This window comes from Callithrix jacchus, chromosome 7, assembly GCF_049354715.1.
Source record: "Callithrix jacchus isolate 240 chromosome 7, calJac240_pri, whole genome shotgun sequence".
NCBI classification, from domain to species: domain Eukaryota; kingdom Metazoa; phylum Chordata; class Mammalia; order Primates; family Cebidae; genus Callithrix; species Callithrix jacchus.
In genome coordinates this window covers 114,411,881-114,426,942 of record NC_133508.1, presented here as the reverse complement: position 1 = coordinate 114,426,942, position 15,062 = coordinate 114,411,881, and the positions used below count along the sequence as shown (strand labels likewise).

General features: G+C 36.9%; 1 protein-coding gene and 1 long non-coding RNA gene across 3 annotated transcripts in view; one reads left to right on the top strand and one right to left on the bottom strand.

Annotated features, from left to right (window-relative positions):
• Positions 1–5,438, bottom strand: part of LOC118142994 (uncharacterized) — a 44,698-nt gene extending 39,260 nt beyond the window's left edge. The window contains exons 1-2 of one of the 2 annotated variants that reach the window (XR_004726998.3): positions 5,275–5,438; positions 769–837 (exon numbers count right to left, since the gene is read on the bottom strand). This is a non-coding gene — a long non-coding RNA (uncharacterized LOC118142994). The remainder of the gene's footprint in view (positions 1–768; positions 838–5,274) is intronic. The other variant, XR_004726999.3, reaches the window with a different exon arrangement.
• Positions 5,439–5,508: 70 nt separating this feature from the next.
• PIGK (phosphatidylinositol glycan anchor biosynthesis class K) overlaps positions 5,509–15,062 on the top strand; it is a 127,026-nt gene continuing 117,472 nt past the window's right edge. Inside the window, exon 1 of the mRNA XM_002750990.7 lies at positions 5,509–5,624. Coding sequence (XP_002751036.1) covers positions 5,532–5,624 — 93 coding nt within the window. The 5' untranslated portion in view covers positions 5,509–5,531. The remainder of the gene's footprint in view (positions 5,625–15,062) is intronic.

The following is a 15,062-nucleotide window of genomic DNA, read 5'->3' as shown; positions in this document are numbered from 1 at the left end:
ACTGCCAGTCCGGTCAGTTTATTAAATAACCTTATACCATAAGTCACTTTTAGTGGGGTTGTTACTCATGGGCAAAATCATTCTAATTGATTCAGTGCTCAAATTTTTGTTGAACAAACAAATATGATTGTTACAAACATCACAAAACAAATTGTTCTCTTTGTCCATCTCTATTTCTACCATAAAAGAGGTTAAAGAAGAGGAAGAAAGAATGAGTGCAGATAGCATAATTCTAAAAAGTATTTGCTGGTTATGAAAATAGCTACGTTAAATCCTGTATTAGTTTCCTAGTGTTACAATATAAATTATTGCAAATTAGATTGCTTAAAATGGAAATTAATTGTCTCAGTCCTGGAGGCTACAAGTTTGAAATCAAGGTGTTTTCAATGCCAGGTCTCTGAAGGCTCTAGGAAAAAAATCCTTATTTGCTTCTTTCCTGCTTCTGGCAATCCTTGGCATTCTGGCTTGTAGCTGCAGCACTGTAATAATTTCCTCCATCTTTACATGGTCTTTTTTTTCCCCCCATTTATATCCATGTCCTTTCTTCCTCTTATAATGACACCAGATGTTGGATTTAGGGTCCACTCTAATTCAGTATGATCTCATATTAATCCTTACCTTGATTATATTTGCAAAGACTCCATTATTAAATTTGGTCACATTCTGAGGTTCTGAGTATACATGAATTTTGCGGGGAACACTATTCAACCATCTTAAAGATTCTAAATATTTTATTGCATCTGTAGTAAGAACATCTGAAGTTCATACCTTCCATTTTCATGACATTCTCATTGATATGTGTACAGTCTCTTCTATTTGCAATTTTCCTGGTAATCTCTGTCATAAACAGCATATAACTTCTCATTATATCATTAACATTATAAGTCAATTATACATTATGATGCATTTTTTTGTTAAACATAACCATATTTATTCTGATTTACATTAAAGGACATTACTGCTCTAAGTGTTACGACACATGAGTGTACTGGAAAGCAAGCAACAGCAAACAAAAAGGATCAATTATATTGTTAACATGTTATTTATGTAGTGATTTTTGGTGGCATGATATTTATTAATAGACTCTTTATTTTGTTTTTTCTTCTAGAGATGTTAATCATTAACTATGAAATCAAAAGTGAATATTCATTACAGAGATGTTATTCTCACGGCTCTTATGCTGAAAGTAACCCCAGTTTTGGTCAGATAAAAACAGTACTTCAACTGGCAAAGACACTCGGTCTTACTTCTGTCAAGGTCAATCAATATTAAGTGCATATCACAAGATTTTTTTGATTGATGACCAAAAGGTATTAGATCTAATCGTTTCCTGATGTGAGCTCTGGATATGGAAGATATTTAACCATTATTATTTTACTTTTTTTGTCTAGTGGTTTCAATTTATTCACTTAAATATTTCATTTGCCTGAAGAGTTTGAACAAGAGAAAAAAATGTCTAATCATTAAACTGAATTTGGCTAAATCAAGCAGAGAGAGCAGACCATTTTCAGTACTGAGCAGCTGCTGTTACCAGATATAAAAAGAGAAAGAAATGTTAGTTATTTCTTCAAAAATCATTTAAAATGTTCATTTTTCTCCTGATAAAAAGTGGGTATATCCTCTTTGTAAAAAATTTTATTTCCTGTCTCTGACTGGAAATTTCTCATTTATCTTTTAATTCCAAGCTGAAATTCCATAAGAAAGCATTCCCTGACTATGTTATGTTGCCCTAGTGCATGATGATTTTAGCCTGTATTTTGCCTATGTTAAACTTATTACAATATAATTAATGAATAATTTGTCTGATCATGTTTAATCTGCCTTGTTCCATGAGGGCAGAGATTGTGTCTCTCTTATTCCCCTTTGCATTCTCAGTTCCTATCACATTCTTTAGCACAGAGTAGATGCTTAATGAATGACTTGAGTGAGTCAGAGGATAACTGAAAATAGAACATGTGCACTCTTAATACTCAGAAAAACAACTTGATAACATTTTAGTAAGATTCCTTCTTATTTTTTTCTATTTTTTTCATGGTTGAGAAATTACCCTCTATACAATTTTCTACCCTATCTTTTCACTTAATATTAACTATATTTTTATTTAAGATGCAATATAAATCATAAAACCAATATAAATTCATGATAAAATCAATATAAATCCATGATAAAATCAATATAAATCCATGATAAAAGTTCAAATAACATGAAGAATGGAGAATAAAAGTCCTCTTCAACTCTGATCTTCTTTTCCAAACCTCCAGAAGGTAACCCCTGCTAACAGCTGAGGTACCTGTATCAGTTACCTATTGCTGCCGTAATACATAACCACAAATTTAGTGGTTTGAAAATAAGCAAATGTATTATGTGGCACCTCTGAAGGTCTGAAGTCCAAAATGGGTTGGTAGAGCTGTGTTCCTTCTGTAGGCTCTTGGGGAAAATTCGATTCCTTTTCTTTTCCAATCTCTAGAAGCGACTCACATGTCTTCCTTGGTGGCCCTTCATCACTTGGATCACTGGTTTGGTCTTCATATCTCTTTGTCTTCTCTGACCCCCTTGTCCTCCTCTTATAACAATCACTGTGATTACATTGGGCCTATCCAGATAATTCATTATTATCTCCTCATCCCAATATCCTTACTTTAATACATCTGCAAATTCCCTTTTGCCATATAAGGTAACATATTCACAAGTTCTAGGGATTAGGACATAGACATCTTTAGGGAGCCATTATTTTGCCTACGATGGTACACTTCTAGCAATTTTCTATAAAACAGACACATTTCTCCCTACCCTTTCCACTATTCTAATATCTTCCTAAGAGAGTTCTTTCAGGATGTCCCATATTTTGTAATAGGTGGTATGATTAAAATATTTCCTTAATGTCCCTGGGATTTCAGAGTGTCACAGATGCTTGATGAATAAAACCAATGTACAACTGAAGAAAAATCAATTGAATAAAATTAATTGTACTTGTAGAAAATTCTCAGCCTTCATGTGGAACTAAACTCACTATTGATTAGCTTTGTGCCAATGAAGCTGGTGGCTTCTTGTTTAACAATGGAGGACTACACTATTAATGAGACAGCAAGTTTTATCTTGCTAAAGCATTTGACAGGACTTTATGTCCAGGTCATTGTGGCATTTTATAATAGCATAGGATTTCCAAAACTGAGACTTTGAAGGACAGTTGCTCTATTTTTGCATTGAAGCAATGTTATTATGGCTTAGTCTGAAGCTAATGAGAAGGTCATGAGATGGAAATGGGTTACAGCAGAATAACAAACTATTGTTAAATGGCTCACTGGAAGGAGGGAAGAAAAGTATTTCAGGCCAAACTGAAAAGGAATTTAAGGTGGTGCAATATCAAGATCATGACAGAAAACACATATAAATACAAGAAAATGGTATAAATACACTAGAATGAAAGCCCTTTTGCTTTAATTACTTTTCTCTATTTGTATTTTATTATATTTAATTTCCTTTTATTGAATTTTACCTTGGCCTGAAAACTTTTTTTTTTCCCTGGAGATCCAGTTTCGCTCTATCACCTTGGCTGGAATACAATGGCACAAACTTGGTTCACTGTGGCTTCCACCTCCCAATTTCAAATGATTCTCGTGTCTCAGCCTCTGGTGTAGCTGTGATTACAGGAACCTGCCACCAGGCCTAGCTAATTTTTGTATTTTTTGTAGAGACAGGGTTTCACCATGTTGGCCAGGCTGGTCTCAAACTCCTGACCTAAAGTGATCCACCCACTTTGGCCTCCCAAAGTGCTTGGATTACAGGCATGTGCCACCGTGCCCAGCCCCCCAAAACACTGTGACTGTTAGATATAAAATGCTTCCATAGAATAGTTTTGGCACAGATTTTTGTAGCAAACAGACTTGCCTGTAGCAATTAAACTATATAGCATAAAATACATTGTAAAATCTCTCTCAGGGTCTATGTTCTTATCCTGATTAAATGTATCTTTTCCACTCATTTTATTTTGTGACATTTATTTAGTAGTCACAAAAGTATTTATAATAGGTTTATGTAAGTTTGTCTTGTCTTTTTTTTTGAGAAGGAGTTTTGCTCTTGTTACCCAGGCTGGAGTGCAATGGCGTGGTCTCGGCTCACGACAACCTCTGCCTCCTGTGTTCAGGCAATTCTCCTGCCTCAGCCTTCTGAGTAGCTGGGATTACAAGCACACGCCACCATGCTCAGCTAATTTTTTGTATTTTTAGTAGAGACGGGGTTTCACCATATTGACCAGGATGACTCGATCTCTTGACCTCGTGATCCACCTGCCTCGGCCTCCCAAAGTGCTGGGATTACAGGCGTGAGCCACCGTGCCCGGCCCGTAAGTTTGTCTTTCAAATTACTCTGGATAAATATTTAAACCAGACTTCACTTGTATATAAATACTAAACCTGCTCCACTTCCAGTGGTTCCTATGTTTCAAAAAATGGCAGTGCCATGCATTCAGTTGTATAAGCCAGATATTTAAAAGTCATCCTTGAAATTGTCCTTTCTCTTGCTTCCCAAATACAATCCATCACCATGTTCTTTGGGTTGTAATTCTAAAATTCCTATCAGTTCCCTTTACTTTTCATCATCTCCACTCTGGTCTTCATTGATAGTTATTAAAATATTTTTGAATATTTAGACCCCAAATTCCTATTTCAGGAAAATTATCCAAACAAAATAATTCAACAGATGCAAAAAGCAAAACACACAAAAGAGACTCTTCATAGTATTATTTTCATAGTTAAAACCTTTGCATTGTACAGTAGAGGCACAATTACTTTGGCTGAGGTATCAATAATGGATGGAATTTTTTCTCGCCATTAAATGTTAAAATCGTGAGGATTATGAAGCGTTTATGTCATACTATATGAAATGCAAAGCTTAAAGATGAAATGCAGAACTTAAAACTGAATGCACATAATAAAGAGAATGGTGGAACATATATATACACGAGCTGTGTCTCTTCCAGATAGGCTTTAGTTCCATAACTACAGAAGAGACTCAAGAAACAAAAACTTAACTAGCTTCCCCATGTTCGTTATTTCACTATATAATATACCCCAAGCCTCTGAACTGCACCCATATTTTCCATTTACAGTTTATCCAATTAATCTTTTTGTACCAAACGCTTGTTTTTCCCACCACATCCAACTTCCTATTTTCAAAGAATTAGCATCACTCTGCAAAAAAAAACTAAAAAAAAAAAAAAAAAAAGAGAAACAACTTTCTAAAGTTTGAGGAGTCACGGGTTTTCCCTCCGCTCACCTTTCAAATTTTTTTCTTAAATGTTATACCTATTTTACACCTTCCAAACTGAAAATGCGGTTAAAGATAAAAGGTCGACATCCTGAGGCTGCTTCGTCCCAGCTGCCCAGGACCCTACAGGTCGACGAAAGCGCGGACTTCTGAGGCCGGTTGAGAGGCCGCCTGAAAGAGGCGCGGAAGGAGTCGCAAAAACTCGCCGGGCTGCTTTACGGCACTCCCTCCGCCCCTTCAGGTGGGGAAGTTTGAAACCGGCAAACATGGCGGTCTCCCACTGCTTCAGCCGGGCTGCTAGTGCCTTTACAGCGGTGTTGCTCTTTTCCTTCGGCTGCGTGGCCGCTAGTCATATCGAGGTAGGAGTCAGGCTCATTTGACTACAGAGACCCAAGAGGCCGGCTGTGTCGTGGCTGTGAGCTCTTCAGCAGATGTCCGATACACAGCAGCTGAGGGAAGCCTCATGGAGTCAGTCAGCCCCAGACTCAGGCTGGGCTTTGAGGAGGGTGTGTCACTGGGCAGGTTAGGACAGTGTCGGTCTGTTTCAGCGTTTTAAAACGATTAATTAAAAGAATCAAACCCTCAGAAGCAGAGGAGGACCTGATCCTTTGCTCCTGCATGTGTGCAGTTCTTAGCAAGTGAGGTGTGGGCAAGAGGCTGGTGAAATGTCAGTTTTAAGAGTGCGGCATCTACTTTCCAATACTCGGCTGCAGCCGTGTTTTGATAGGAATCAGACGGAACTGGAGAGGAGAGAGCAAGTTTAAGAATTCAGATTATAGAATTTAGTGATAATTAGAATATGGGATACAGAGAAGTGTTTATTAAATAGACTCTCAAGTTTCTGGCTTGAGAGCAACATGTCTGGGTTAAGAAATGGAGGAGAAAAGGGGTGCTTAGTTTTATCCTGGGTTCTCCCAACCTCCCATTTTTAAACATGGACACAGGACTTTCTGGTGCTCTATAATACTTTTAACTGTCCACCGTACTCTAATGATTCCTCAGTCCAGTTCTGCAATCTAAATGTCTGGTATCTTTTTCAGATCTGCATTTCCAGCTGACTAAGAAGCTGGGATAGGCAGGAGACATTTGAAAATCTGTGTCCAAAGTTCTATCTTCTGCTCATCCTACTTTTTCTTATAAAGACATTGAAAAACCAAGCACCCCTTTTCTCCTCCATTTCTCAACCCAGACATACCGCCCCTAAGCTGGAAACCTGAGAGTCTTAATCTCTTTATCGCCTATTATAATTATCATTAAATTCTACCACCTGAATTCTTAAAATTGCCCTCACCTCGTCAGTTCCAGTGACTTAATTCAGACTGTGATCACTTCTTGTCTAGACTCTTGCAATTACTTTATCTTGTTTTCCATAGGCCTCTCTCACTTTGATGCTAGATCGTCTCCCCGAAATGTAAGCTTGATCAGGTTATTGTTCTGATGAAATCTTTTAAATATTTTTCCATTGCATACAGAATGAAGTCTAAACATTATGATCTGGTTCCTTTCCAGTGTTCCATATTGGAACCTCTTCTCCCCACCACCTGGGCACCTTGAGCTTAGGCCAGTGGACTCCAAACTTTTTGAATGCACACCCTATCAGTTAAAAAAAGATACTGATCATGAACTTCGTATATATTTATGAATTACCGTTAACTTACATATTCGGTGCTCACATAGCATATTTTTTAGAAAACATAAATATGAGTAAATAGAAGGTCTATTTCCCTCCTTTATTCTAATTTTGAATACTTCATCTTGGATACCATTGCTGTTTTTTGTAGTTAGATGTTGCTCTTTTCACCTCACGATATTTTATATATCCTGTTTCCGCTGTTCATTTGCTAGGATACAGTAAAGGCATAACTTCTGTTGAACCTTTCCCTATCTCTTACCTTTGCCTTTACTTTTGTAATTTGTACACTTGATACAGTCTTGTTTGCTATAACTTGTGTATACTTTGTATTATTATTCCATCATCTCTCACTTAGAGTTGGGAGCAACAGTTCCCTAAATGGTTTGCCTTGAGTCATTCTTTTTTCCTTTCAATCCGTTCTCCAAATTGAAGCCAAAGTAACTTTAAAAAATGCAATTCTGATCACGTAATTCAGGCACCTTAATGTTGCTCTAAACCCTTTACTGTGACCTGCAAACAAAACCCTGCGTATTTTTTGGCCCCTGAGTACACTTCCAATTTTTTCTCTCTTTCTCTTTCAAACTTCTAGTTATGCTTTCTTTCAGCTTCTCAAAACCTTTAAGCTTCTCACATTAGAGCTGTCTCCCCTCTGTCTGGAACTGTATTTTCTCTTTTCTTCATCTTTTGGATTTTAACCCAACAGTCACTTCTTTAGGAAAAATTTCCTGACCAGGTCAGATTCCTCTGTTATTCTCTTATTATATTGTGTGTCTTTCCTCTATAGGATTTATAGTTTTCCCTTATCTGCTAAATGTATATCTAATTAGATAGTAACCTATTTGAAGGCAGTACTGTAACTATTTTTGCCCATCACTGTATTTGGAGACCTCAGGGCAGTGACTGGCACATGTTACCCAATGAATGTGATAAATTAATGAATGTTGCATTGTAGTGTAATGTGTTTGCATGTTCCTCTTTATTGAACTTTGGATTTTTTTTTTGGGGGGGGGAAGGAAGGCAGGAAGGAAGGGAATAAGGACGGTAGGGAGGAAGGAAGGGATGAAGGAAGGAAGGAAGGGAGGAAGCAGGGAGGGAGGGAGGGAGGGAGGGAGGGAAGGGAAGAAAGGAAATCAAGCAATGAAAGAGACATTGCCGACCTGGATCTAGAGGTTTACAAGTTGATTTCTTTTTTTTTTGAGAGAAGGAAAGAAAAAAAAAATAAGTAAAGGAGAGGAAGAAAGAGGAAGAGAAAGAGGGAGAGTAAATGGAAATATTGCTTTATTTTGAAAAAAATTGGGTATTAATAATGGCCAATCAATGTTTCATTTAAACTAATGGGTAGGTGTGATGTGGTATTGACAAGAATGTATATTTTGTGTATTTGAAGTGGAGAGCTCTATAAATATTTATTAAGTTTACTTGTTCTGGATCTGAGTTCGAGTCCTTGATATCCTTATTAATTTTCTGTCTCATTGAATCTAAGTCTCCTATCTGGGTGTTAGGATCGTTAGCTCTTATTGTTGCATTGATCCTTTTACCACTATATCTTTGTTGCTTTAAAATCTATTTTATCCGATACAAGAATTGCAACTCCTGCTTTTTATTTATTTATTATTTATTTTTGCTCTCCATTTGGTTGGTAAATCTTTGTCCATCCCTTTGTTTTGAGTCTTTGTGTATCCTTGCATGTGAAACAGGTCTGGATGTAACATGCCGTTGGGTTTTGGCTGTGTCTTTTGATTGGGAATTCAGTCAATTTAAATTTGGGGTTACTGCCATTTGTTGTTGACTCACTGTTTTATCCATTTGTTGGTGTAAATTCTTCTTTCTGTTGGTGCTCTTTACTTTTTGGTGTATTTTTAGAAAGGCTAATACTGGTTGTTTCTTTCTGTGTGTAATGCTTCTTTCAGAAGCTCTTGTAAAGCAGGCCTGGTGGTAATAAAATCTCCGAGTTCTTGCTTGTTCATAAAAGATTTTATTTTTCCTTCAGTTGTGAAGCTTAGTTTGGCTGGATATGAAATTCTGGGCTGAAGGTTCCGTTCTTTGAGGATGTTGAATATTGGCCCCCACTCTCTTCTGGCTTGTAGAGTTTCTGCCGAGAGATCTGCTGTAAGTCTGATAGGCTTGCCTTTGTGGGTAATCTGACCTTTCTCTCTGGCTGCCCTTAGTATCCTCTCCTTCGTTTCAACCCTGGTGAATCTAATGATTATGTGCCTTGGGGTTGCTCTTCTTGAGGAATATCTTTGTGGTGTTCTCTGTATTACCTGGGGTTGAATGTTGACCTGCTTTGCTAGTTTAGGAAAATTTTCCTGAATAATATCCTGAAGGGTATTTTCCAGCTTGGATTCATTCTCTCCGGCGCATTCAGGTACACCTATCAAACGTAAATTTGGTCTTTTCACATAGTCCCACATTTCTTGGAGACTTTGCTCATTCCTTTTTATCCTTTTTTCTCTAACCTTTTCTTCACGTTTTATTTCATTAAGTTGGACTTTGACCTCTGATATCCCTTCTTCTGCTTGAACAATTTGATTGTTTAAACCTGTGCATACTTCTCGGAGTTCCTGTATTGTATTCTTCAGTTCCATTAATTCACTCATACTCCTCTCTAAGTTGTCTATTCTCAATAGGATTTCATCAAACCTTTTTTCAAAGTTCCTAGTTTCTTTACGTTGGGCTACAACATGTTCTTTTAACTCACCGAAGTTTGTTATTATCCATTCCTTGAAGAGTGATTCTGTCATCAGGAGGCGCTCTTTCTCCATCAAGCCTTGTTCTATTGTCGATGTGGAACTGTGATCATCTTTAGAGGGAGAGGCGTTCTGATTTTGAGTACTCTCAGCTTTTTTACGCTGGTTTCTTCCCGTCATTGTAAATTTATCCTCCTGTCGTCATTGAAATTACCAACTTTCAGATTAGGTCTCTTGAGTGGACGTCCAGGTTGTTAGTTCCCAGGGCCAGAGCAGCGGCGTTAAAACTGATGGTGCTTTTCTGCCCAGGATTCTCCTGTCGGGCTTCCTTCTTGTTTCCGTAGTAGGCGACTCTGCCTTCCGGGGCTCCAAACCTCGGTCAGAAAGGGAACCGGTCCGGTTTACTCTGCGCCGAGCGCTGCCGTGTCGAGGTGCTGGCGGAACCGCTGCGCCGACCACGAGAGTCGCGCTGGCAACTCGTGTGTTTCCACCACTGGGGGATCTTCTGCTCCGGGAGTGACCAGACTTTGTCTGAAAGTGTGGCGTCCTCTAGTTCTCCGCGCCTTCCCTGAGAGCTGCAATCCCGGGATGTTAGCGATCGGCCATCTTGGATCGTTCTCTGATTCTTTTTTTTTTTTGAGATGGAGTCTGGCTCTGTCGTCTAGGCTAGAGTGTAGTGGAGCTATCTTGGCTCACTGCAACCTCCACGTACCAGGTTGAAGCGATTCTCCTGCCTCAGCCTCCCAAGTAGTTGGGATTACAGGTGCCTGCCACCACACCTAGCTAATTTTTGTATTTTTAGTAGAGATGGGGTTTCACTGTGTTGGCCAGCTGGTCTTGAACTCCTGACCTCATGATCCACCTGCCTTGGCCTCCCAAAGTGCTGGGATTACAAGTGTGAGCCACTGTGTCTGGCCAAACTCTGTATCCTTAAGAGAAAGCAGCATGCTTTTTAGTGATTGTGTTCACTATATAATGCTATCTGGTACATAATAAATGCTCCATTTACTGTTTATAGAATGAATAACTTTATAATGACTATATTGTCAAGACTTAACTGTAAAAAAATTTTGCCATCCAAAGTTTTTGACTAAGGTCTGAAAGAAGTAAGAATTTTGGAGGTGGCAGGCACATTAGAGATTATTTGGGTCAATTCTCATTTTCTACATGAGAATAGTCAAGTGTAAAGAGCTAAATGACTTACCCCAATTTCATGGTCAGTTGTAAGATAGGACCTGTGTTTTAGCTTAGGTCTTTGAATTCCCTAACCAGTGCTTAACCACTGCAGCACATTGCTTTCTTTAACATCTAGGCAGCTGTTGAATTTGGAGGAGGAAAAATACACACACACACTTTTTTTCAGGTTATTATTTTATATTTTTCATTTCAGCGATTTATCAGATACAGTGCTTAACCATAGGAAACCCATTCAGTTTCATCTAATGTGAAATACTATGTTACTGCTTTGATGAATTAAGTGTATTTTATCCTAACCATAGTAATTTCAGAGATAACAGTCTCTTTCTACCTCTATTTGTAGTTAACATAATATTTAACTTGCATTACTACAGCAAATCATATTCTAGTGAAAATTGATATTCTTGAGGGTAATGTGTCTGTACACTCTAAAATCTGTTAATGATACTTCACAAATCTCCAGAAATAGGTACTTTACATTCTGACCAATGTTGTATTCTCTTTAAACAATGCCTCTCTTTTTGTAATATTAATATATATATTTTAATTGACACAGTAATTGTACCTATTTATGGGGTATAGTGTGATATTTTGAGACATATATTCAATGTGAAGTGATCAAATCAGAGTAATTAGCATATCTATTACCTCAAACCTGTAACATTACTTTGTGTTGATAATATTTGAAAATGTTAGAAGAGAGTTCTAGCTATTTGAGAAAATATAATAAATTATTGTTTACTATAGTTACTCTAAAATGCTATAGAAGGCTAGAACTTATTCCTGCTATCTCTAAGTTTTATATCTGTTAACTAATGTCTCTCTGTAATACCCCTGTCACCTTCCTATTTTTCCCAGCCTTTACTAACCACTATTCGATGCTATTTCCATGAGATCAAGGTTTTAAATATTTCCATATCTGAGTGATATGGAAATTTAAAAATTTAAAATTCTGTGCCTGACTTATTTCTTTTAATGTAATGTCCTCCAGGCTCATCTATGTAGCTGTTTATGATACGATTTTATTCTTTTTTATGGATGGATACCATTTCATTTTATATACCATGCATGTGCATGTGCATGTGCATACATACACACACATTTGCTTTATCCATTCATCTATTGATAGATACTCAGGTTGATGCTATATCTTGGCTATTACGAATAGTGCTGCAATAAATATGGGGCATAGATAACCTCTTTGGCCTACTGGTTTCCTTTCCTTTGAATATATGCCCAGTAGTGGAATTGCTGGATCATATGGTAGTTCTATTTTTAGTGTTTTGAGGAGCCTCTATACTGTTCACCATAGTGGCAGTACCAATTTACATTCCCACCAGCAGTGTATAAGAATTCCTTTTGTCTACATCTTAACTAGCATTTGTTATTTTTTGTCTTTTTGATAATAGCCACTAAGATGGTATCTCATTGTGGTTTTGGTTTGCATTTCTTTGGTGATTAGTGATAGTGAGCATTTTTTCATATACTTGTGGGCCATTTGTATGTCTTCTGAGAAATATCTGTTCAGATCCTTTCCTTATTTTTAATTGAATTATTTGGGTTTTTTTGATATTAACATAAGTTTGAGTTCCTTGTATATTTTGGATGTCAGTTCCTTATTGGATGAATAGTTTGCAGATATTTCAGGATTGCTTTTCTATTTCTGTGAAGAGCGTCATTGGTATTTTGATAGAGATTACATTGAATCGTAGTCCACTTTATGTGATATGGTCATTTTAACAATACAGTATTTATTCTTCCAATTCATGAGCATGGAAGCATTTTCATCTTTTTGTGTTCTCTTCATTTTCTCTCATCAATATTTTGTAGTTTTCATTGTCGAAATTTCTCACTTCTTGGTTAAATTTACTCCTAGGCATTTAGTTTTTCTGTAGTTATTGTAAATGGGATTAAATTCCTGATTTTTCTTCAACTAGTTCATTATTAGTATATAGAAACACCACTGATTTTTGTCTGTTGATTTTGTATCCTGCAACTTTACTGAATTAGTCTATCAGTTCTAAGAGTGTTTTTGTGGAGTCTTTCAGTTTTTCTATGTATAAGATCATGTTGTTTGCAGACAAGGACAGTTTGCCTTCCTCGTTTTCAATTGGGATGCCTTTTATTTCTTTCTCTTGCTTAATTGCTCTGGCTAGAACTTCCAGTGGTATGTTGAACAAGAGTGGTGAGAGTGGGTATCCTTGTCTTGTTCTAGTTCTTGCAGGGAAAGATTTCAACTTTTTCCTGTTCAGTGTGATATTGGCTGTGGGTTTTCATAGATCGCCTTTTTGTGTTTAGCTGTTCCTTCTATACCTACCTAATTTATCGTGAAGCGATGTTGAATTTTATCAAATGCTCTTTCTGTGTCTACTGAGACAGTCATGGATTTTGTCCTTCATTTTGTTGATGTGATAAATCATGTTTATTGGTTTGCAATAAATACTTTTCAATCATGGTGTATTATCTTTTTGTTTTGTTGGATTTAGTCTACTAGTATTTTGCTGAGGATTTTTGCATCTGTGTTCGTTCATCAGGGATATTGCCTGTAGTTTCTTTTTTTGTTGTTGTATACTTGTTTTCAGTAATGCTGGCTTCATAGAATGAATTGGGAAGAATTCCTCCTTTTTCAACTTTTTGGGATAGTTTGAGAAGAACTGGTGTTAGTTCTTTAAAAGTTTGGTAGAATTCAGCAGTGAGGCCACCCCATTCTAGGCTTTTCTTTGTTGAGGGACTTTATTACGCTTCAAGCTTGTTAGTCTCAGGCTGTTCAGGTTTCTCTTTCTTCCTGGTTCAGTCATGGTAGCTTGTATGTGTTCAAGAATTTATCCATTTCTTCTAGGTTTTTCAGTGTATTTGTGTATAGTTGTTTATAATAGTCTCTAGTGATTCTTTGCATTTCAGTGGTATCCATTTGTAGTATCTCCTTTTTTGTTTCTGATTATATTTATTTGGGTCTTTTCTCTTTTTTTCTTAGTTTGGCTAAACTTTTGTTGATATTGTTTATTTTTTTAAAAAGCTAGCTTTTTGCTTCATTGATTTTTTTTTTTTTGTATTTTTAAAATCCCTTTTGTTTATTTTTGCCCTGATCTATATTATTTCTTTTCTTATTTTGTGTTTGGTCTTTTCTTCTCTAGTTCCTTGAGACGTGTTATTAGGTGATTTGAAATTGTACTTTTTGTTGTAGGCGATCATTGCAATAAACCCGTCTCTTAGTACTGTTTTTCCGTATCTCATAGGTTTTGGTATGTTGTTTTTCTATTTTCATGTATTTAAAGAAAAAATTACAATTTTTAAAATTTATTCCTTGACTCATTGGTTGTTCAGGAGCATGTTGTTTAATTTCCATATATTTGAACATTTTCCAAAATTTGTCACATTAATTGATTTATAGTTCTTTTCTATTGTAGTCAGAGAAGATTTTTTGATATAATTTTGATTTTTAAAAATTTACTGAGGCTTGTTTTGCAGCCTGCCATGTAGTCAGTCTATCCTGTTCTGTGTGCTGATGAGAAGAATATGTAATCTGCCATTGTTGGAAAAATGTTCTGTAAATGTCTGTTAGTTCTTTTTGCCTGTAGTCTCAGCACTTTGGGAGGCTGAGGTGGGTGGATCACTTGAGGTCAGGAGTGTGAGACCAGCCTGACCAACATGGTGAAACCCCATTTCTACTAAAAATACAAAAATTAGCTGGGTGTGAGGATATACACCTGTAGTCCCAGTTCCTCGGGAGACTGAGGCGGGAGAATTGATTGAATCTAGGAGGCGGAGGTTGCAGTGAGCCAAGATTGTGCCACTGTACTCCAGCCTGGGCAACAGAGCAAGACTCTGTCTCAGAAATAAAATAAAATTTAAAAAGTTAATGTTTCTTTGTTAATTTTCTGTCCAGATGATCTGTCCAATGGATGGAGTGTTGAAGTACCCATCTAATATTATATTGTGATCTCTTCTCTCCCTTTAGAGCCAATAATATTTGCTTTATACTCATCTGGGTGCTCCAGTGTTGGTTGCACACATATTTATAATTGTATGCTCTCTTGCTGAGTTGATTCCTTTATCGTTGTGTAGTTACCTTCTTTGTCTCTTTTTTTTAAATAGTTTTTGACTTAAAGTCTGTTTTATCTGATCTAAGTACAGCTACTCCAGTTCACTTTTGTTTTCCATTTGTGTGGAATGTCTTTTTTCCTTCATTCACATTGTCTATGCGTGTTTATAGGTGAAGTGAGTTTCTTGTAGGCAGCATATATAATACTTAGGTCTTTACACTTGGGTGTGCATCT